Source organism: Orcinus orca, chromosome 3 (assembly GCF_937001465.1).
Source record: "Orcinus orca chromosome 3, mOrcOrc1.1, whole genome shotgun sequence".
Taxonomy (NCBI): Eukaryota; Metazoa; Chordata; class Mammalia; order Artiodactyla; family Delphinidae; genus Orcinus; species Orcinus orca.
In genome coordinates this window covers 122,384,323-122,409,250 of record NC_064561.1, presented here as the reverse complement: position 1 = coordinate 122,409,250, position 24,928 = coordinate 122,384,323, and the positions used below count along the sequence as shown (strand labels likewise).

Below are 24,928 nucleotides of genomic sequence, written 5' to 3'. Positions count from 1 at the left end.
GGGTTAGAAAAATCAGATGCCATTTAAAAATTACTGTTGAATCAATGAAAAAAATAAGGGTTTGGGGGTTCTAATTAGCTCATTTAATTGCAGTTATTCTAACAAGTTGTTTGGAACCTACCACTAAGATCGATTTTTTAGATCCTCATTGCCTAGTAAATTATTCTTCCATTCACAGAATTTCTTTTAATTTGAATCTCTTAGAATATTATTTTAGGTTGTTCAGTTCTTGAGTTTCCAAAGTAATAAAAGTTAAAGACTGTGATATTAATCTGGGCCATATTGAATCACATCTGTTAAACAAACATTCATGATAATGAAAATTGAGATTTTGATTGGCATTTAATTCTTATTTTTGTCTTCATAAAATTAACCTTTTAAAAGCCAGCTTTCAGATCACAGATTTTAGTTATATTGTATCCCATCAATTTTAATTTTTTACTTCCTTCTTGATACATTTCTGTATTTTCTAAAAATTTCCCAATAAGGCTTTATTACTTTTATAATCATAGAAAGCAATAAATTTCATTAACTCCTCTCCCCACTAAATCAGGCTTTTAACACTCTGAGCAAATTGCTACTCAAATTTATATTTTACTATAGTAATTTCTGAAGGCATGAGAACCCATGGCAGTAATTTCAACTTGAAATTTCCAAGGGCTCAATCCAGGTGAATGCGTAGCGAACTACATTCACAGTGTATTCATGTAGAATTTGCAACTGCCTTCTTTGATTGTTCTGTCTATTCTCGGACAATATCTAAGTTGAAATTATATGCTGATATACTTTAAATGATTTAGTACATATTAATTTATTTCCTTTTCTATCTTTAATACATCCGTTGTTTTCTTACATATAAAATGAGGAGCAGGGATAATTGCTAAACTTCATTTTAGTTCTAATACCCTATAATCATTTGCTGAGATTGTTCTACAATAAATTCATTAGAGATAGAATGATGGAATAGTGTATTTTGAATTCCCAAGAATACTGTTAAATTCAACAGTCAGTATTTGTTCTCAGGTTGCACCCAAAATAATGCACTTTGAAAGTGTCCCCATGACATGTAGAGGATCACACTGGATAGTGAGAAGTTGATAAGTTTGAAGAGTTTTAAAACTATGACAATCATCTAACTCTATCCTGTACCTCTGGTTTCAGTCACGCCTTCCTAATTAGAAAGACATCTGTGTATCTCCAAGTAGCATTACTTTAAGAGGAACTGCCTAGGATTTCTTTCAAACTTCTGTATCTCTGACTATTGAACCCTGCTTGCAACATGGACTCCATTAGTGAAATCCAAACCAGTTACTTCATGACTTTCATACACATCACCAGGGTAATTCAGGATGTCTCTCTCTTTTTTTTTTTTAACATCTTTATTGGAGTATAATTGCTTTACAATGGTGTGTTAGTTTCTGCTTTATAACAAAGTGAATCAGTTATACGTATACATATGTCCCCATATCTTTTTCTTCCCTCTTGCAACTCCCTCCCTCCCACCCTCCCTATCCCACCCCTCTAGGTGGTCACAAAGCACCTAGCTGATCTCCCTGTGCTATGAGGCTGCTTGCCACTAGCTACCTATTTTATGTTTGGTAGTGTATATATGTCCATGCCACTCTCTCACTTTGTCCCAGCTTACCTTCCCCCTCCTCGTATCCTCAAGTCCATTCTCTAGCAGGTCTGCATCTTTATTCCCATCTGGCCCCTAGGTTCTTCATGACCTTTTTTTTTTTAGATTCCATATATATGTGTTAGCATACGGTATTTGTTTTTCTCTTTCTGACTTACTTCACTCTGTAGGACAGTCTCTAGGTCCATCCACCTCACACAAATAACTCAGTTTCGTTCCTTTTTATGGCTGAGTAATATTCCATTGTAGATATGTGCCACATCTTCTTTATCCATTCATCTGTTGATGGACACTTTGGTTGCTTCCATGTCCTGGCTATTGTAAATAGAGCTGCAATGAACATTTTGGTACATGACTCTTTTTGAATTATGGTTTTCTCAAGGTATATGCCCAGTAGTGGGATTGCTGGGTCGTATGATAGTTCTATTTTTAGTTTTTTAAGGAACCTCCATACTGTTCTCCATAGTGGCTGTATCAATTTACATTCCCACCAACAGTGCAAGAGGGTTCCCTTTTCTCCACACCCTCTGCAGCATTTCTTGTTTGTAGATTTTTTGATGATGGCCATTCTGACCGGTGTGAGATGATATCTCATTGTAGTTTTGATCTGCATTTCTCTAATGATCAATGATGTAGAGCATTCTTTCATGTGTTTGTTGGCAATCTGTATATCATCTTTGGAGAAATGTATATTTAGGTCTTCTGCCCATTTTTGGATTGGGTTGTTTGTTTTTTTAATATTGAGCTGCATGAGCTGCTTGTAAATTTTGGAGATTAATCCTTTGTCAGTTGCTTCATTTGCAAATATTTTCTCCCATTCTGAGGGTTGTCTTTTTGTCTTGTTTATGGTTTCCTTTGCTGGGCAAAAGCTTTTAAGTTTCATTAGGTCCCATCTGTTTATTTTTGTTTTTATTTCCGTTTCTCTAGGAGGTGGGTCAAAAAGCATCTTGCTGTGATTTATGTCACAGAGTCTTCTGCCTATGTTTTCCTCTAAGAGTTTGATGGTGTCTGGCCTTACATTTAGGTCTTTAATCCATTTTGAGTTTATTTTTGTGTATGCTGTTAGGGAGTGTTCTAATTTCATTCTTTTATATGTACCTGTCCAGTTTTCCCAACACCACTTACTGAAGAGGCTATCTTTTCTCCACTGTATATTCTTGCCTCCTTTATCAAAGGTAAGGTGACCACATGTGTGTGGGTTTATCTCTGAGCTTTCTATCCTGTTCCATTGATCTATATTTCTGTTTCTGTGCCAGTACCATACTGTCTTGATTACTGTAGCTTTTTAGTATAGTCTGAAGTCCAGGAGCCTGATTCCCCCAGCTCCATTTTTCTTTCTCAAGATTCCTTTGGCTATTCGGGGTCTTTTGTGTTTCCATACAAATTGTGACATTTTTTGTTCTAGTTCTGTGAAAAATGCCAGTGGTAGTTTGATAGGGATTGCATTGAATCTGTAGATTGCTTTGGGTAGTAGAGTCATTTTCACAATGTTGATTCTTCCAATTCAAGAACATGCTATATCTCTCCATCTATTTGTATCATCTTTAATTTCTTTCATCAGTGTCTTACAATTTTCTGCATACCGGTCTTTTGTATCCTTAGGTAGGTTTATTCCTAGATATTTTATTCTTTTTGTTGCAATGGTAAAAGTGAAATGGTAATTTCACTTTCAGATTTTTCATCATTAGTGTATAGGAATGCAAGAGATTTCTGTGCATTAATTTTGTATCCTGCTACTTTATCAAATTCATTGATTAGCTCTAGTAGTTTTCTGGTAGCATTTTTAGGATTCTCTATGTATAGTATCATGTCATATGCAAACAGTGACAGCTTTACTTCTTCTTTTCCAATTTGGATTCCTTTTATTTCTTTTTCTTCTCTCATTGCTGTGGCTAAAACTTCCAAAGCTATGTTGAATAAGAGTGGTGAGAGTGGGCAACCTTGTCTTGTACCTGATCTTAGAGGAAATGTTTTCAGTTTTTCACCATTGAGGATGATGTTTGCTGTGGTTTTGTCATATATGGCCTTTATTATGTTGAGGAAAGTTCCCTCTATGCCTACTTTCTGGGGGATTTTTGTCATAAATGGGTGTTGAATTTTGTCGAAAGCTTTCTCTGCATCTATTGAGATGATCATATGGTTTCTCTCCTTCAATTTGTTAATATGGTGTATCACATTGATTGATTTGTGTATATTGAAGAATCCTTACATTTCTGGGACAAACCCACTTGATCATGGTGTATGATCCTTTTAATGTGCTGTTGGATTCTGTTTGCTAGTATTTTGTTGAGGATTTTTGTATGTATGTTCATCAGTGATATTGGCCTGTGGTTTTCTTTCTTTGTGACATCTTTGTCTGGTTTTGGTATCAGGGTGATGGTGGCCTCATAGAATGAGTTTGGGAGTGTTCCTCCCTCTGCTATATTTTGGAAGAGTTTGAGAAGGATAGGTGTTAGCTCTTCTCTAAATGTTTGATGGAATTCGCCTGTGAAGCCATCTGGTCCTGGGCTTTTGTTTGTTGGAGATCACAGTTTCAATTTCAGTGCTTGTGATCGGTCTGTTTATATTTTCTGTTTCTTCCTGGTTCAGTCTCCGAAGGTTGTGCATTTCTAAGAATTTGTCCACTTCTTTCAGGTTGTCCATCTTATTGTCATAGAGTTGCTTTTAGTAATCTCTCATGATCCTTTGTATTTCTGCAGTGTCAGTTTTTACTTCTCCTCTTTCATTTCTTTTTTTTTTTTTTGCAGTACGCGGGCCTCTCACTGTTGTGTTCTCTCCCATTGAGGAGTACAGGCTCCGGATGTGCAGGCTCAGCGGCCATGGCTCATGGGCCTAGCTGCTCCGCGACATGTGGGATCTTCCTGGACGGGGGCACCAACCCGTGTCCCCTGCATCGGCAGGCGGCCTCTCAACTACTGCGCCACCAGGGAAGCCCCTCTTCTTTCATTTCTAATTCTATTGATTTGAGTCTTCTCCCTTTTTTTCTTGATAAGTCAGGCTAATGGTTTATCAATTTTGTTTATCTTTTGAAAGAACCAGCTTTTAGTTTATTGATCTTTGCTATCATTTCCTTCATTTCTTTTTCATTTATTTCTGATCTGATCTTTATGATTTCTTTCCTTCTGTTAACTTTGGGGGTTTTTGTTCTTCTTTCTCTAATTGCTTTAGGTGTAAGGTTAGGTTGTTTATTTGAGATGTTTCTTGTTTCTTAAGGTAGGTTAGTATTGCTATAAACTTCCCTCTTAGAACTGCATTTGCTGCATCCCATAGGTTTTGGGTCATCATGTTTTCATTGTCATTTGTTTCTAGGTATTTTTTGATTTCCTCTGTGATTTCTTCAGTGATCTCTTGGTTATTAAGTAGTGTGTTGTTTAGCCTCCATGTGTTTGTATTTCTGACAGATATTTTCCTGTAATTGATATCTAGTCTCATAGCGTTGTGGTTGGAAAAGTTACTTGATATGATCTCAATTTTCTTAAATTCACCAAGGCTTGATTTGTGACCCAAGATATGATCTATCCTGGAGAATGTTCCATGAGCACTTGAGAAGAATGTGTATTCTCTTGTTTTTGGATGGAATATCATAAAAATATCAATTAAGTCTATGTTGTTTAATGTATCATTTAAAGCTTGTGTTTCCTTATTTATTTTCATTTTGGGTGATCTGTCCATTGGTGAAAGTGGGGTGTTGAAGTTCCCTACTATTACTGAGTTACTGTTGATTTCCCCTTTTATGTCTGTTAGCATATACAGCACCTTTTGTATTGAGGTGCTCTTAAGTTGGGTGCATAAATATTTACAATTGTTATATCTTTTTCTTTGATTGATCCCTTGATCATTATGTAGAGTCCTTCTTTGTCTCTTGTAATAGTCTTTATTTTAAAGTCTATTTTGTCTGATATGAGAATTGCTACTCCAGCTTTCTTTTGATTTCCATTTGCATGGAATATCTTTTTCCATTCAGGATGTCTCTTGCCCTGTTTTTAGAAGAGGCAGTGGTCTTTAGATGGATTACGAATTTAAAAAGATTATATTATACACATTTTCTTTTCAAAGCCCACTTTCAAATCCTCTGAGGCGAGCCAGTATAACTTGATATTTAACCAGTTAAAAATAACAGGCTTGGAAACAAACAAACCTAAGTTTGTATCCTAGTTTGTGCTTTTCAACGGCTGCCTGACCTTGTGCAAGGTACTTTACAGTTCTTATCCTCAGTTTTGTCATTTGTCATAATAGGGATAATAATAGAACTCCATTTGTAAAACTGTTTATGAGGAATAATTACTTGCCCTACATAAAGCACTTGTATTCCATTTAGTCAAGCGATGTTTACTGAGTACTAACCATGTGCCAGGCACTGTGCCAAGCTCCTGTCTAACTCAGGGCTGTTCTCTTTCTTCCTTCAAATTTTCATCTAACTTCTACTCCCTTAGGTCTTGGCTTAAATGGCACTTTCACAGGGAAAGCTTCTGTGTTAGTTTGAGTCCTCCAAGAAGCAGATGCCAAGACAGGATTAGACATGCAAGAGATTTATTAAAAGATATCCCTGTGGAAGATAAAAATGTGGAAGCAAGGGTAAGCAGGGAAAGCCTCAGGTTCCAATGCACGTCTGACATCTATTGAAGGAGGAGAAGGAAGGAGAATTGGGTAGAAGAAGACTGCAGCACTCTTCTAAGAACGTTTTGGCTAGGCAAATGGGGAGTTCCCAAGTCAGAAGTGTCCATTAGAAGGGTCCTTTGTCCTGCAGGAAGGTTGGCTCCAGCATCTCTGCAGTGGTCAGTCACTGGCTGGCCACAGTTCAACAGGGACATGACCTCGGTTCCAAATGTGGTGGTAGATCCAGAGAGGCAGCAGCTGGGGTTGTCAGTCAACTATGCTCTGCACACAGGAGATCTGAGTAGTGCACATACTTAGCCATTGTGCTCTTCATGATCGGTTAGATCCCCCGGTTATTTGCTTTTCCTTTTCTTGGTTACTACCATTAAAATTAGATTTTTGGGGACTTCCCTGGTGGTGCAGTGGTTAAGCCTCTGTGCTATCAATGCACAGGGCCCGGGTTCAATCCCTGCTTAGGGAACTAGATCCCACATGCCTGCTGCAACTAAGAGTTCGCATGCCACAACTAAGGAGCCCACAAGTCGCAACTAGGAGACTGCCTCCCACAACTGAGGAACCTGCCTGCTGCAACTAAGACCTGGCACAACCAAATAAATAAATAAATAAATAAATATATATATATATATGTGTGTGTGTGTGTGTATAAAGGGCATTCCTTTCAGAAGCACCAGTTTAAAAAAAAATAAAATTAGATTTTTGTTTTCTAAATTTGTAAAGTTTATTCTCTCTGAACTGTAAACTACAGGAGAGAACAGACTGGGTTAATTTTGTTTACTACTCCATCCCCAAGATGCCCCAGATGAGATGGCATATAATAGGTACAAAATACAATAGTAGTCCTTATTTGTATCCATTCTATTCCACATTGCTACATCCAAACCTAGAAGCTGTAGAGGACTCCACATCACAGAAGAGCTCATGTTGCCAATCACATACCAAATATAAAATTAACAATCGCAAAAACCACATCATCAAAACACCCCAAGTCCCTTCTTCCCTGACTCTGCCCCAAAGCTGGGGGTTGGATGCATCTTCTGTTTCTGCCTAGTCTTTTCATTTTCTTAACAGTGTCTTGAAAAGAAGTACTTAATTTTGATAAAGTCCAGTTTATCACTTTTTTTCTTTTAAGGATAGTGTTTTAATACCATACCTAAGAAATCTTTGCCTAGCCTAAGGTTGCAAATAATTTTTTCTTGTTTTCTTCCAGAAGTTTAAAGTTTTACAGCTAGATATATGATCTGTTTTGTGTTTTCACATACAGTATGAGATAGATAGATTGATTGATTTTTACATATGGATATCCAAATATTCCAGCATTATTAGCTGAAAAGTCTTTCTTTTCCCCATTGAATTGTCTTTGTTGAAGATCATTTGGCCATAGAGATATATGTGACTTTTAAAAACCTCACTATTCAATTTCATTGATCTGTTTGTCTCTCTTTATATCAGTTCTATACTATCTGGGTTAACGTAGCTTTATAATAAACATTGAAATCAGGTAGTGTAGTGTAAAATTTCCAACTTTGTTCTTCTCTTTTAAAGTTGTTAAAGTTATTCTATGTCCTTTGTATTTCCATATAAATTTTAGAATCCCTTTGTCAATTACTTAAGAAAGCCTGCTGGGATTTTGATTTGGAAATTGACACTTTTACTGTATTGAGTCTTCTAACCCATGATATATATCTTTCTGTTTATCTGTGTCTTCTTAAATTTCTCTCAGTGTATTTTGTAGTTTTCAGTGTACAATATGTATAAATAAATAAATGTATATTTATTTATCAACTCATCTCTAAGCATTTGGTATTTTTAATTTCAATTTCAGATTGTTTGTTGCTAGTATAATACAAATCAATTTACTTTTGTATATTGATTTTTGTATAATGTAGTCTTGATGATCTCATTTGAGTTCTAGTAGCTTTTTTTAGGTTCTATAGAATTTTGACCATATATCATGTCACCTGTAAATAAAGCCAGTTTTACTTCTTCCTTTCCAATTTGGATGCCTTTTATTTCTTTTTCTTGCCTTATTGTGCAGGCTAGAACTCCCCCAGTACAATGTTGAAGAGGTGGTGAGTGCAGAAATTCTTGCCTTATTCCTGATCTTAGGAAGAAAATATTCAGTTCTTTCCCATTAAGTGTGCTGTTTTTTATTGACGTTTTCTATCAAGTTGTGTGTTTTCTCTTATATTCCTAGGAATGGGTATTGGATTTTTCCAATGCTTTTGTTGCACCTATTGAAATGATCATACAATTTTTCTTTCTTAGTCTTAGCTAATGGTGAATTATGTTGTTTGATTTTCCAATGTTAATTCAGCCTAGCATTCCTGGGATAAGCCCTCATTTGTCATAATGTATATATATTTTTTTTATATATTGTGGAACAAAAATAGGTAGAATTTTATTAAGAATTTTTGCATCTATGTTTATGAGGCTATTGGCCCATTGTTTTCTTTTCTTGGAACATCTTGAGTTTGGGTACCAGAGTAATGCTGTCTTTATAGAATGATCTGGGAAGTATTTACCCTTCAAATTCCTGGAAGACTTTTGTAGAACTGGAATAACTTTTTCCCTTAAAAATAAACCATGTTGGGCTTCCCTGGTGGCGCAGTGGTTGAGAGTCCGCCTGCCAATGCAGGGGACACGGGTTCGTGCCCCAGTCCGGGAAGATCCCACATGCCACGGAGTGGCTGGGCCCATGAGCCATGGCCGCTGGGCCTGTGCGTCCGGAGCCTGCTCCGCAATGGGAGAGGCCACAGCGGTGACAGGCCTGCATACAGCAAAAAAAAACAAAAACATGTTAACGCTATTAAAAAGAAAGCTGTAGTGATTGCATTACCATCAGACAGAGTACAGTTAGAGCAAAGAATATTACCAGGAAAAAAAGAGGGTCATTTATAAAGTGAATCATTTCATAATGACATAATAATTTTCATATTCATTTCATTAAAGATAAATTCACCTAAATAATAGAACAATTCTAAATGTTTATGCAACTAACAGCAGAGCTTCACAACACATAAAGCAAAAACTGATAGAACAGCAAGGAAAACTAGAAAAATCCATAATTATAGTGAGGGATTTCAGTGCTCTTCCCTTAATAATTAATAAAATAAGTAGACAGAAAATCAGTAAGTATGTTCTAAACCCCCCCCAGGATTTAGATTTGAACAGTAATATCAGGCAACTTGACGTGATTCACATTTGTGGAGCATTTCACCCAACAGCTACAGAATACACATTTATTTTAAATGTACACTGAACACTTACCAAGACAGACCAACCATATTCTGGGCCACAGAACAAATCTCAATAAATTTAAAATGATTCGAATTATATGAAGTATGTTCTTTGATGATAATGGGATTGAATTAGAAATCAAAAACAGAAAGGTATCCGGAAAGTCTGATACTTGGAGACTAAATAACATAAATAATCCGAGGATCAAAGAAAAAAACCCATATAGGGAAATTAGAAAGTATTTTGAAATGAAGTAAAATGAAAACACAATATATTAAAATGTGTGGGATACAGCTAACACAGTACTTTGAAGGAAACTCATACTACTAAATGCCTATATTACAAAGGAAGAAACATCTCAAATCAAAGACCTGTTTCCAAGAAACTGGAAAATTAATTTTAAAAACTTCAAAAAAAAGAATAAAGGAAATAAACATAACAGTAGAAATCAATGAAAGAGAAAAGAAAAATAAAGAAAATCTATGAAACCAAAAGTTGACTTTGAGATTTGAAATCAGTGAGATTAATATTGCCTCTTGCCGGGTCGATCAGGAAAAAAGAAAAAAGACACAAGTTATCAATTTCAGGAGTAAAAAGGACAATAAAGGAATATTGTTAACAGATTTACACGAATAAATTTCAACAACTTATATTTTCACAACTATTAAAGCTCACTCAAGAAGAAATATTAAATATTTGTTTTATTAGTGAATGTTAGCTACTAAGGCAGGGAGTTGAGTCCGGGCTTTATAGATAAATAAGGGTCCCCAACCAGCTCTCAGTTCATTAACGGGAAAAAACAAAGCTTAATACTGATCAGTGTAGAAGAGTGAGGGAAAACTTGGCCTGGAAAATCTTCTCTGGGGAGGAGTCACCCGGCTGAGAGACAGGAAGGATCAGTAAAAAAAATGTTTATCAGAATTTGAGCTTGAGGAGCGGGTCCAGGGCAGCTCTCCGCCAACCACCCTCCTCCATCTGCCGCTCCGCCTTTCTCTAGGCAGTCCCAGCCCTTCCCCTACGCGCTCGCGCTTGCTCTCGCAGCTGCCGAACGTCCCACGCCCTCCCAGCCGGGCCCCCAGGAGCCGTGCGCTTGCGCACTCGAGCGAAGACCTCGCAGGAGAGAGTGAGGCGGCTGCCGGAAGTATGACCTCCGTCCCCCTACTCGCCGTTTCCATCCGGGGTCACGTCGGTCTTCCGGGTGTTTCCGACAGGGGTTTCTACGCCGCTTTTTTCCGGCTACATTTTGGTCTTCCGTCTCTTGCCACCTCCCTCGAGTTCCCTCACCCTTGCTGCCCCTGCCTTTTCTTGTGTCGTACCTCCCCGGCCGCCGAGCCCGGGAATTAGATCGCAATCCGGAGCCGGAGCTGGGCCTACCCATTCCGCGCGGGAACTACCACCTTTGGCTCTGGAGAAAGCTAGGACCGAGCGCGCCGGGCCGTCCCTGCTCCGGCTCTGGAGCTCCTGGGCTGGCGGTGCCGGTAGATTCTCCTGCTTAGCCTTCCCCGAGGACACTTGTGAGTTAGGGGGTTTCGGAGAGGAAAGCAACGGTGTAGGCCCGGGTGGGGGGCGGGGCGCCGGGAACTTTTTCGGAAACTGTAGTGTTTTGCGTGGGAGGTTCCGGCATAATCTCTCTGATATCCCAGACGTATGGGCGGCCCCCAGGCTGCGGTACTTTCTGAAGAATCTTAGGAACTCTTAAACGTTTCCCATTCGTTTGTCTTTCTCGCGCCCCGTCCTCAGTCTAGGACCAAACAAGGAAGACTGTCTTGGGACACTGCATGGGGTTTCAAAGGGTGGTGAAGAACTAAGGTAAATATCAGGATTACTAATTTAAAATTTAAGACTTTTCACTAAATGGTTGTGAAATTGTCTCAGTTTTTAGCTTTACAGGAAACCGCACAGGTTAGGACTGTCAGATTGTTGTCTATCCCTTTTGTTTTTGCACCGTTCAGCCTTTGTAGATAGGTTCTTCATCTCTCTTTCTAGGTCAGCACACGGGGGGCTTATGTGTCTCATAAATCCTCTACTATCCAAGTTCCCTGCCTTGTTTGATCCTCTCTCAGCTCTTTGTTTAAAATAGCAGTCGTTTATTTATATTGGTATACCAGTAGGGTGAACAAAAAAGAAAATGAAACTAAAACTCAAGCTACATTGGCAACCTAACAAACGTGTGGTGTATGGTTTTGTGGGGAAAGATCAGAACCGAACACTAAGTCTGCGTATTTGAATTACAGGCGACATACTACTTTTGTAAATACCCTCATATTGTATGCTTTATTACCACAAGCCTTTAAACATGGCATTAACAGCTAGAAGGCTCTTAATATGTACTGATGAATAGCCAAATAATAGTAGCAGTACTCTGTTGGTGTGAATAGTCTCAATTCTGTCTGATCAGGAAGTGTAACAAGCTGTGTGTGAAATAGGTATTTAAGAAATGTCCATTTGGAATCATGTGGCTAGATTATTTTTTAATACTTAGATGGGATCTAATTCTTGATCAGAGGTTGACTGGTTGACTTTGCTGTACAGTAGAAACTAACACAACATTGTAAAAGCAACTATACTCCAATAAAAATTAAAAAAGGACTGTCGTTATCAAAACCTGTGGGTGGTTTGACAGAGGGTGAGCAGGATTTAGGAGTTGGACTTGTTGCATTATGGAGAAAAAAAGTGAGTTTAGGGGATCAAAGGCATTTGGACAAAGTGGACAGATAACTAGATTTGCTACTACATTTCTGGTTTTTATACTAGGTAGATTCCACTTTCCAGAGAATCTTGATGAAGGAATTATGTAACCTTGAGTGTTCTCTAATTCCTTGGAGGAGAGGTCAAGTTTAGGACAGAAATTCCGGGTTGTAAGTTATAGGACCAAATGCTATATCACTAGGAATTACTTTGTGAACTACTCCTTTACTACCTTGTCTCATATATGACTATTTACAAATAAATCTGTGTAACTTCCGAATGGGCAACCTTAGTCAAGAAGTAATCCTTAAGATTCTCTCCTTAAGGCAAGAACCAATGCAACAGTTTTAAAGCAGTTCAAAATTTACCTAGATTATTCTTTTTTGTAGTCACGCACAGATTGAGAAATTGATAATTTTCAAACTAAGAAAAATAGGATACCACCAATATCTGGATTTTATTTATCATAAAATTTCTTACACCTGCTACCAATGTTAATGTGGAGTAATTTTTTTTTATGGATCATTGTCTACTTGGTGAAGAAGGCTTTCATTCAGAATATAAAGAAAAAGATTTAAAATTTTGTAGAGGTCCCCTTAAATCTGGTATGGTAATAGTTTTGCTGGATTTTATTCTCAGAAACTCTATTCTGTTTAAAAAATGATCCCTTATATTGTTTTATTATAATAGGTTATTATTTTGGTGTCATTTTTATCTTCATCAAAATTAGTGTTGGAATGTATTAGGAGAAATATTAGAAAGAGGAATTGAAATTCATGGGCTTTTGGTTTACTTCCTTATCTCTAGATGGTCATGCAGAATACTTGTGTTGGAGAGCATTGAATGTCATTGATTACATTCCCTAGGAATGATCCTCCCCACTTTGAAGGCTGGCCTGGTTAAGAGCCAGACTTGAGGGCCAAAAATTCATCCTGAGGAGAACACGACAGATAACTTAGTTTTGGAGGCGCTGGAAAACCTTTGATGCTTATCTGGTAATTAGGGATAGGCTGATTTAGATAACTGCCCTAAAGTACACTTTTGAGTATGGAATCATTCTCAGCTTTTAAGCCGTGGTCGTTTGAGGAGTACTTCTGGGCTACAAGACATCTTTTGACTTATTCTTAAGTTTGAATCTGACCATGTAATGCAATAGAAATTAGGTGAGGTCTGGGCTATTATGTCATTTTGGGTCTCAAGCCTGAAGAAAAACACAAGCATATTATTTATAGGTATAAACAAAATGTCTAGAATTTTAACTACGAATTGATTTAAATAAATCTGAATATAGAGTGTTTTAATTCTAGTTTTTCTGAATACAAATTTCTTCTTTTGTTTGATCAGATCTATAGTATCTGTGTTACAACAAAATTAAATATCAAGCAAAATTCATTATAATGAATTGTATTTAATGTCATTTTCTCATGAATTCTTTGAAATAGTAATTGTTTTATGGGGAGTTGAGTCAGAGTAGCAGAGTCAAGGAAGCCAAGAAGGAGTGTAAGCCCAGGCAAAGGGAGAAGAAGGCATTAGTTGACAGCCTTAGATCTGGCATTCTACAATTATTGAGTGTACTTTTAATAAAGAATTCTCTGGAATCCTGCTTGGTTCAAGATATTTCCTCTGATCAGTGAACATCAGAGAGTACAGTTTAGCAGATTTGATAGGATTGATTTTTTGTTTTAATCAATTTCCTATAACAAGGGATAAAGGCCTGCTGAAGAAAGCTGACAAACTCTTGTTTTCTGGAGGTAACACCTTGTCTCTGGTCCAAATTAGAGTCAGGCACTTGGGATGGGATCTGATGGTGGCCCAAGACTATTGTCCATAATCTGTTATGAACCTTGGACTGGTGAATCTCACTCTTTGGCCAGTCTAGGAAATTTTAATCTTACAGAATTGAAAAGGAATAAAGTTTCTGTGAGTGACTTATTTGTCTCTTCCCAGATCTTTCTCTTTTCTCTCTTGTTGTCTCCTATTCTAATTTTTCCAGCCATCTTGTCTTAGTCCCAGAGGCAATTACCATTTCTTTTAGCAGCTTATATGTTATTTTCCTCTGTTGTTCTAAAAAAAAAAAAAAACAACGTAGAAATTTTTATACAGCTTGGTTTTTGGATTGACATCTACTGATCTACTGAAAATGAGGATTTACCACTTTTATGTACCCTCTCTCATCATAAATTGTGAGATTTATGTGTGTATAAACATGTAAATATATGTAGCATATAGTATATTTTATGTAGCATATGTAATCTGTAAATAAATACAGTGTAGTAAATATATAATAAATATATTACAATTTCTGTTTAAATCAGTATGTTCAATGTTCTTGTTATTGTAAGAACCAAGTAGGTGACTGATTATATTTCCTTTTTTATATGACCTTTTGAGTGTGTTTTGTCTGTAGTTTAGTAATTTATTATTAACTTGCTGCATTTCTGTTCCTATAATTTCTGCTCTGTTAGCCGAACTCCTCTCTGTGGTCAAATATATAAGGTAATCTACCAGTTAATCTTTTTCCTCTTTGGATATCTTCTTGAAGACCTCTATGTGTTCTAACTTAAGCTGTTTAGCTTCCCTTCACCATCATCCTGGGGAATTTGTCTCTGCCCTGTGTCAGAGCTCCCTTTTCCTAGATCCCAGATTTTCTTTTCATTTTTCTTTTTTTGATACTTTACATGTCTAAAAATGTTTTTATTTTCCTTTTGCACTGATAGTATAGCTGGGTATAAAATTATAGCTTGAAAGCATTTCCTTCGGAGCCTTGAAGGCATTCACTTCCTTGTTTTGTTTCCACTGTTGCTACTGAGAGGGCCAAAGCCATTTTGATTACCATCCCTTGGTGTTTTTTTTTTTTAATTGAAGTGTAGTTGATTTACAGTGTTGTGTTAATTTCTGCTGTATAGCAAAGTGATACAATTATACATTCTTTTTTATATTCTTTTCCATTATGGTTTATCTCGGGATATTGAATATAGTTCTCCGTGCTATATGGTAGGACCTTGTTGTTTATCCATACCATCCCTTTGTTTATAACATTTTCTTTCTCTGTAATATTTATAAGCTTCTTTTACCTGATATTCTGAAATGTCACTGTAATATACCTTTATATGTGTGTGTGTGTGTGTGTATGTATATATATATATTCAGTTGTGCTTTATACTCATTGAGTCCTTTCAATCTAAGGCTTGGTGTTCTTCAGTCTTGGACATTTTCTTGTTTTATTTACTTGGTAATTTCCTTTTCTGTGTTTTCTCTGTTCTTCCTGGAACTTCTGTTGTATTGGATGTTGGACCACATAGTTTGGTTTTATTATATTTTTTTCTCTTACTGTCCTGCCTCCTGTCTGCCCTCACCAATTTTTCCTTTTTGTTCATTCCTCAATGTTATTTTTAGCTTTCTGCTGGATATTTCTGCTTTTAATTTTCCAAGAGCCCTTTCTGCTTTTTAAAAAACACATTCTTATTTACATATTCAATGTTATTTCATTAATTATGGAGGTTTTTTTTCCCTCATTTTTCATTTGTTGCAGGTATTGTTTCTGTTTATTCCTAGGCCTTTTTTTTTTTTTTGTAACTTTTGATGATCCATGGATGTCTGTTTTCTAACTAGAAATCTAAATTGGAAGCTTATGTGCATGAGTAGGCAGTTCAATAGTAGGCTTCATTGTAGGTTGCGAGTGAGCTTAACTTTTTCTTGGTGAGCGACTGTTCCTATGTTACAGGTTCTTTGGTTACTGTATTATATGGTTTCTTGTTCCATTATTCCATAGATAAGTTTTCTAATTGCCTGAATTGGGAATGCAGGCTGGGGATCCTATTTTTACTTTGTAGACTTAATACTTGTTTTCAGTTTGTTTTCTTACCCTACTCTTTGTAAGTCTATAGCCTCTTGGGGTCAGTCATTGCGAATAATAAATATCTAGTCTTCTGCTTGGGGTAGTGAACGATTCTGATTGCTTTGTACCTAGGTTTTCCCCATTTGTGTGGAGCAAACTGTCTTTTATTGGAAGTTCTTTTTATAAGTTGTTTAGACTTTGAGGGGAATCTCAGCATTTTATAAATAGTTATTAGGTGATACAAATTCCATCCCTTGTTTGATCAGATCTGTACGATCTAAATCCTGGGAATCAGGTTGTCATATGACAGCTTATACCTTTGAATAAATTAGATTGGGAATAAATGTAAGAAATTGTAGGATTTCATTAAATGTCTCACTTGGGTGGTTTCTTTTTATTATCAGAGTATAGTGGTGTTAACTTGATTCTAAAAGATTTGTTGATATTAGGATAAATTTATTAGGGAAAATTCATCACAAAATTAGAAATGCACAGATTTTACTATCATTTGAATAATGTGGTTAATCTAGATTTAAAATTTATTATTAGTAAGTTTTTTTGTTACTTATGGTGTGACTTAAGAGATCTGTTTGAACTTTAAAAAAATAACTTTGCAAATGAAATTCGTAACTTGGTAACTAATTGTTTATTAATTAGCAGATGCTAGTTATCAAAGAGTTCAATGTCTTTAAGCTATAATAAATTATCTTTAAAACTATTGTAGGTAGAAGAATACATGTTTACTCTTAGTGAGCAAGAGCATGTTCCCAAACTCAATTTTGGGTCGCCCGCCTTTCACTCCAAACCATCAACAACATAATAACTTCTTCACCCTGTCACCAAGTCTTTATTCACACCAGCAGCTTATAGATGCACAGTTCAACTTTCAGAATACAGAGTAAGTACGGTGTTATTTTGGCCCATGTCATTTGTAAGTTTCATTTTCTACTTGACACAAATCCTTTTTATATGAAACATTTGGAGCTAGAGAAAATGTCATCATGTCTTGTTTTCTTGTGATCAGTGAACTGTTTAGTTTTTCTGAAATTAGTTTTTTGTTTTTAAGGAAAAAATGTATACTACTACTGTTCTTTCTTTGTCTTTGGTAGCTTGTCTAGAGCTGTATCATTACAGCAGTTGACATATGGAAATGTCAGTCCAGTACAGACCTCAACTTCCCCATTATTTCGAGGAAGGAAGTAAGTATTTCTTACTTATTTTAAAAGAAAAAATTGCATTTTGGGGAACTGTTTAACACTGTATCTTGTATTAAGTTGAATGGACACTATGCCCTACATTTTGTTTTCTGGGACCTGTGTGAGATCAGTCCTGTAACAGAATTTTAAAACTTCAAAGTATTTAAAAAATTTTAGGGATAACTGTCTTCAGATAACTACTTTTAATTGAGATTTTTAACTAAATAAGATGGGTTTCTGTATCTGTTTATTAGGGCCGCCATAACAAAGTACAATAGACTTGGTGGCTTAAACAACAGAAATTAATTTTCTCAAAATTCTGGGGGCTAGAAGTCCAAGATCAAGGTGTTGGCAGGTTTGGTTTCCTCTGAGGCCTCCCTCTTTAGCTTATAGATGGCTGCCTTCTTTCTCTGTCCTCAGATGGTCATCCCTCTGTCTGTGTTTTTGGTGTCCTAATCTGTTCTTCTGAGGACACTAGTTATATTGGATTAGGGCTCACTCTAGTGACCCCATTTTAACTCAGTTATTTCTTTAAAGGACCTGTGTCCAAATACAGTCACATTTTGAAGTACTAGGGGTTAAGACTTAAACATATGAATTTTGAGAGGACATAATTCAGCCTATAACACCTTCTTTCTAGTAAAGTTTACTATTTGATTTGTCTTACACAGGTAAGTTTCCACGATAAACGTTATTATAGTGAAAATTTCTACATGACATAAAGCTTTCTATAGAGAAGTCAGGAATCAATTCATTTTAACCAATTTGATTAAAAGAAATTGATGTATCATGGGGTAATTATGATAGAACTTTAGGGGTGATTATTAAAATAATATTTGGCAATATTTGCAAGATATTACTATTTATAGTCTATAAACATTCCGTAACTTTTATGTCCAACTACAAATAACAGTAGCTAAGAATTATTGATCACTCACTATGTGTAGTAGGCATTGCTCTAAGGACTTTGCAGATAATGGTTTGACTAAGTTTCACAACACTTTATGAGGTAAGTACTGTTACGCCTCTTCTTTTGAGGAGAAAGCTGAAGCACACAGAAGTAATGATCTGGTTATTCAGGTAGGAGTAGCATAACTGGGATTTGAAACCAGGTGGTTTGGCTCTACATCCCATACTTAGAAGCACTGTGAATTGTTCTTCAAAGCTGCCATTGTGGAAAACTATATAATGATGCTTAAATTATTGACTTTATTCAAATTTTCATTTTTTAGAAATTGCCTTGATAGCCCATTTGTGAATCATGAATGAAAATAAATTCCACTAGTTCATAATTATACATATGTAATTTTAAAACTAAAATTGACATTCTCAATAGAAGGTATTCAGCATATAAAGCTCTAAATTTTATGTTTAAAAAATGTTAAAGGGGCTTCTCTCGTGGCTCAGTGGTTAAGAATTCGCCTGCCAATGTAGGGGACATGGGTTCGAGCCCTGGTCGGGGAAGATCCCACATGCTGTGGAGCAACTAAACCTGTGCACCACAACTACTGAGCCTGCGCTCTAGAGCCCGTGAGCCACAACTACTGAGCTCACGTGCCACAACTACTGAAACCCACGCGCCTAGAGCCCGTGCTGTGCAACAAGAGAAGCTACCACAATGAGAAGCCTGCGCACCACAATGAAGACCCCGCTCACCGCAATTAGAGAAAGCCCGCACGCAGCAACAAAGACTCAACACAGCCAAAATTAAATGAATAAATAAATTATTAAAAAATAAAAAAAAAATTAAATATACACTTATGTTTTTAGCATCTTTACCTGTGGGTAGGAGTACCAGTTATTTTGTGGGTCTGTCAAGGAGAGAGTAATTGACATAATCCCAAGAGTATTAAAATAAAAACCTTCAGGTGGCTATGACTCATAAAATTTTAGAGTTCAAAAGGAATTGGATAATTTCCTATGGTATAAACAACTTAAGAAAGTAAATACCTTTCTTTTCCCACAAATAATTACTTTTAAATTATTTTTCCCTTTTTGTTTTGAATATTTTTAAGCCTCCAGAAAAATTTGAATAGTACAATGAACACCTGTATGTGGTTTTCCTAGATTGATCGGTTCTGCGAGATTTGTTCTATTCTGCCTTTTTCCTTCCCTATCCCTACTTTTTTCTGAGTGACATGAAAGAAGGTTGTTGACATCGTTGCACTTTACCCCGCAACACATCAGTGCATTCCTCCTAAGAACGAGGATATTCTCTTGTATAACCAAAAATATATTGATCATGCCCAAGAAGTTTAACATTAGTACAATACTGTTATCTGAAATGCAGTTCATTTTCAGATTTCTTTAGTTGTCCAACGTCTTTATATAAAGCTTTTTTAAAAAGTAACTGTCTCTTAATTTGGTCTTTCCTACTGATAAACCAGAACATAGGTGGTCTCAAAGAGCCCTTTTTTATATATAGCACTCAGTTCAGTTAATCTCTTCCTCCCTATGTTAGAGTTTGGATCTTTTATTGTTAGTGATTCTATAAATAGAAAGTCTTCTGCCAACTTTTTGCTGCTGATAAGAAGTATTGTGGTAGTTCAAATGCAGGAGACCAACCCTAATGTATATATGTGGTTTGTTTTTTTAAAAAATATGCATCATTATTACACATTTTTCCTAAAGCGTTCTCTAAGGCATCTCTTATGCCGAAAATGAATATTTTAAGATTCATTTAGAGCTAATGTGGCCTCGCTGAAAAAGTCAATATTGTCATCTATTTATATATTTTTAGTGTTTTCTATTTGTCATCAGAAAATTATATCTTTAATCACTAAGGTATATTGTTTGTTTTCAGGAGATTAAACGATGAAAAGAATCTTCCTCTTGATGGTAAACGACAGCGTTTCCATTCACCTCACCAAGAGCCAACTATAGTTAACCACATAGTGCCTTTATCAGGTGAAAGAAGATACTCAATGCCGCCATTGTTTCATACACACTATGTACCAGATATAGTCAGAGGTGTTCCGCCTTTTCGAGAAATACCATTTTTAGAACCTAGAGAAATCACACTGCCTGAGGCCAAAGATAAGGTAATTTTAATGTAGATTTTAGTTTTATCTTTTGGGAAGTTAATATAAATAGTGTATTGAAAGTATCAGAAATATCTAATGTCTTGGATTAAGTAGAACATGCCCTTTTTTGCACTATTTAAAGTACTATTCAGAGCTTTCTGTCTAAATTTGATTCTTTGATTTTTGTGAGCTGTTCTTCTGTGGAAATGCAGCTTTCATATCAGTATATCAGATTTTCTGTGATTCATAAAAATCTGGGATTAGAGCCTAAAACGTTTGATTTCTTAGTTTAGAGAATTCTGTTGTTACCTATTCTTATTACAGAAAAACAAGCTTTCATATGGATATTGTAGTAAAGTATTAAAAAGCATCTTTTGGGATATTTGTTTTTATCATGAGGTTTTTAATGTCAAAAATAGAGAACCCAGGAGTCAGTGAGAAAGTAATACTTCCAAAGGGATATGATCAGGAAAGATTTATCAAAAACATTATTTGTAAAAAAAATTTCGAATAAATGAAATGAAGCTCTTAAAATAATAATTCTTGGGAAACGACATTATCAGCATTGGGGAACAATGAGTTATTTAATACCAGTATTAGAAGCATATCTCTTCTCTCTCCCCATATTTAGTGAAACCTAAAAAAAAAATTCTGGGTAATTTAGAAGAGTTTATAATGTAAATATCTGCATTCTCTTGAATTGTCTGTGGCTTATATTTGTTGTTTTTGCATTTTCAAAGCTGCACTACTCTGGAGAAATATGACATTTGTAGGCTAAGGAGAAGGAGCCTGAAAAGAGTGTAGTGACTTTATTTTGGGTTCCTAGCAACCAGCGTAGGTCTGGAACATAGTAAGTGTACAGAAAATGTTGGGTTAAAAAGGAACACTTGCTGCATTCCTTAGTTGTGCTGCTTTTTATTCTCCTATCATTCCTTTTTTTCTTTAATTGAGATGTAATTGTATCATAAAATTCTTTTTTTTTTTTTGGCTGCGTTGGGTCTTCGTTGCTGCACACGGGCTTTCTCTAGTTGGGCAAGTGGGGGCTACTCTTCATTGTGGTGTGTGGACTTCTCATTGCAGTGGCTTCTCTTGTTGTGGAGCACGGGCTCTAGGCGCGCAGGCTTCAGTAGTTGTGGCACATGGGCTTAGTTGCTCCGTGGCATGTGGGATCTTCCCAGACCAGGGCTTGAACCCATGTCCCCTGCATTGGCAGGAGGATTCTTAACCACTGTGCCACCAGGGAAGTAAGTCCACGTAAAATTTACTCTTTTAAAGTGCATGATTCAGTGGTTTTTATTATATTCACAAGGTTGTGCAACCATTACCACTGTCTAATTCCAGTACCTTTTATCACCCCCAAAAGACACCTTGTACCCAGTAGCAGTTCCTTTCTCATCTCTGCCCCTCTCCCCCAGCCTCTGGCAACCACTAATCGATTTTTTATCAGTATGGATTTGTCTGTTTTGAACATTTCATATAAATGGAGTCATACAATATGTGGTCTTGATTCTTTCACTTAACATGTTTTCAAGATTCATCCATGTCGTAGCATTTCTCAGTTCTTTATTCCTTTTTATAGCTGAGTAATATTCCATTGTATAGATAAACCATATTTTATTTGTGCATGCCTCAGTTGATGGATTTTTGGGCTGTTTCCACTTTTTGACTATTCTGCTATATCTGTGTACAAGTTTTTGTGTGGACATGTTTTCATTTCTCTTGGGTCTATACCTAGGGGTGAAATTGCAGAGTTATGCAGTAGCTCTGTGTATAACTTTTTGAGGAATTGCCAACATATTTTCTAAAGTGGCTGCACCATTTTACATTTCTACCAGCAGTGTGTGAGTGTTCCAGTTTCTTCACATCTTTGCCAACACTTTTTATTGTTTGTCTTCTTGATTATAACCAGGTGGGTTATAACCTAGTGGGTGCGAAATGGTATCTCATTTTGATTTTGGTTTGCATTTCCCTAATGACTAATGATGTTGATCATCTTTTCATTTGTGTGTTGGAATGTGTATCTTCTTTGGAGAATTGTCTATTCAGATCCTTTGTCCATTTTTAAATTGTTTTTGTTATTCTTGTTGAGTTGTAAGAGTTGTTTATATGTTCTGAATACTAGACTTTTATCAGATAGATGATTTGCAAATATATTCTTCCATTCTGTGGTGTCTCTTTTTACTTTCTTGATGGTCTCCTTTGAAGCGCAAAAGCTTTTTTCATTTTGACGAAGTCCAATTTGTTTTTCTTTGGTTGCTTGAGCTTCTGGTGGCATATCTAAGAAACCATTGCCTAATCCAGGGTCACAAAAATTAATGCCTCCATGTTATTCTAAGAGTTTTATAGTGTTCTTAGATTTAGGTCTTCGATCCATTTTGAGTTAATCTTTATATATGATGTGAAGTAGGGGATCTAACTTAATTTTTTGCTCTTGGTCCAATTGTCCCAGCACTGTTTAAGAAAAAGGCTGTCATTCTTTTCTTACTGTGAAGTAGGAAAAGCATTTAGCCAATACCAGTGGGAGGAAGGAAAAAGCAGAGTGATTAACTTGGGATGTTTTGGTACCCCCCCACCCCCCCTCAACTGTTTGTCCTTTCTTTGCTTTCTCATTTTAAAGAAACTCATGTAATACTATATTGTGAAAGCCTGTGGTATAAATCACATGAGACCAATTCTTTGAATGACGATATAACCACCTTTTACTACGTGTGGGTTTTTGATATATACATGCAGGTAGGCCCATTTTTTATGGAATATATTATGCATGAGTATTGAAGTTCTCTATTTTTGCATTTATTTATTTGTATGTTTGTAATAGTTAATTCTTAGAACTAACTAAATAACTACTAGTTCTGCATATGGATCAGGGATATACTGAGTCTCAGTAAATGTAATAACATGATTCACATTAGTCAGTATAAATCATCTAGTAAAGTATGGTTCCATATCAGTAACTTTTTCTTTGCTTGGTAGCACAGAAAAAGATTGTCCTAAATCTTATGTTTTTGGCATAAGCACTTATCTCAAGGGATAAAGATAATATTCTGTTGTTAAACCAATTTCTTTGAGTGCTACTCTGTACTTGCCTAGTTGTGGGAGAAAGAAGGCAAGTAGTTAGTTCTGTGTCCATTCTTTAAGTGAACACTTTTTAAGAAAACTAACATTTATTGATGTCTCTTCTCTTCTAGGCATTCTACATATGCTATATTATTTAGTCTTTTCAACAACCCCATGACATGGATATTATCCTAATTTTACTGAGACTCAGAAAGCTAAATAACTTGCTCAAGGTCACAGCTAGTAAGTGACAGAACCAAGATTTGACTCTCATCTCTAATAATATAAACAGGAGGAACTTAAGATGCTTAAAATCAAGAGTAGGGAGATGACGTTCTTAGAACTGACTATAATAGCTGGTAATCTGTGGCAGTAATAGTTACTGTTTACTGAGTGTCTTTCTTTGCCAGCAGTGAGCTCAGTAGTTTGTATGGTTTACCTCTATCTCTGCTGGATTGTAAAATGAGTGGGAGGTTCAGTGAGAAATAAAAGTGGAGCAGTAGTTTGAGGCTTTGAATGCACAGTAGAATGCCATTGAAGGTTTTTGAGTAGAGGACTATCCCAATTAGATTTGCATTTTTGGGAAGATAGTTCTTAGAGTATAGTGGAGTTTGGTTTGGAATAGGAGAGCCTGGAAGTTGGATGATTACCTTGAAGGCTATTAATTATCAAATTCTTTCAGATGAGAGGTGCTGAAGCTTTCAGTTACAGTGGATGATTGTGGAAAAGATGTGAGAGACCATGCATACGGAAAATTGATAGATGTGTGGAATGATTGAATATAGGGGAGAGAGGGAGAGAGAGAGAGATATCAGTAACTTTAATGATTTGATTCTGGACTGTTAACAAAGATAAGGAACTCAGATTTTGGGTGTATAAGCTGACTGAGGAAGTAGTCAAGAGTTTTTTTGAACTATGGGGAAATCTGCTGTAACGTTTGTGCTCTTGAAAGACCTCATGTTCTGCAGATTGCACACTAAGAATATAGGGCTATGGGAAAATAGGGCTGGAGGACACTACTCAAAACCTAAACAGTTTTGTAACCAGAACGCTATCAAGAATAATAATTGATACCTTAGGAAATGACTTGGACAGACCAGGTAGGTGGCTTAGCATGGTTGGATGCTGCTGCATGGGATATTAAAAATACACATTACAGAGTTGAGATGTGCTGGCTTGTGGAGGGCACTGAGACAAGGCAGTTAAAAGTGGCGCTCTGAGTCAGTGAGTCTGCTGTTAAGATAGACTCAGAAGGAAATACACCAGCAGAGAGCTGTGAGTCTGGGGGTTTGCCTGTCAAGTGGGAACCCTGGATATGGATGCTTATTTTTAGTTGTCTTAGATCTATAAGGACTCCTGCCTGTGAGCAGCCAAGCTGAGGGCTTTTTTTTTTTTTCTTGTAAGGTTATAATTCCACAATTTCAGCTCCACATACAAGTCAACCCAATTAATACATTAAATTGATACTGTTCCCTTATTTACCAATCATCTGTAAGCTAATCAGTATTGTAGAAAAACATGTTGTAGCTGAACTGGCCATATATATTTCAGAAGCAAGGCTGGGGCCAGAGATATGAATCCTGAAGTCACCTGAAATAGAAGTGACAATTGAAACTCCTGAAGTAGATTAGATTCT

The 24,928-nt window shown here is 36.4% G+C and overlaps 2 protein-coding genes across 7 annotated transcripts in view; one reads left to right on the top strand and one right to left on the bottom strand.

The window, feature by feature from the left end:
• Positions 1-24,928, bottom strand: part of HOMER1 (homer scaffold protein 1) — a 608,509-nt gene that overhangs the window by 183,881 nt on the left and 399,700 nt on the right. The gene's annotated exons all lie outside the window — the stretch shown is intronic.
• The window catches only part of TENT2 (terminal nucleotidyltransferase 2), a 60,589-nt gene continuing 46,328 nt past the window's right edge, over positions 10,668-24,928 (top strand). Inside the window, exons 1-5 of one of the 6 annotated variants that reach the window (XM_004270846.3) lie at positions 10,680-11,004; positions 11,231-11,299; positions 16,741-16,914; positions 17,126-17,215; positions 20,016-20,253. In XM_004270846.3, the coding sequence (XP_004270894.1) occupies positions 16,778-16,914; positions 17,126-17,215; positions 20,016-20,253 (465 nt within the window). In that variant the 5' untranslated portion in view covers positions 10,680-11,004; positions 11,231-11,299; positions 16,741-16,777. Of the gene's footprint in view, positions 11,300-16,740; positions 16,915-17,125; positions 17,216-20,015; positions 20,254-24,928 lie in introns of all 6 variants that reach the window. The other 5 variants (XM_033430098.1, XM_049707757.1, XM_012533406.3 and 2 more) reach the window with 5 other exon arrangements.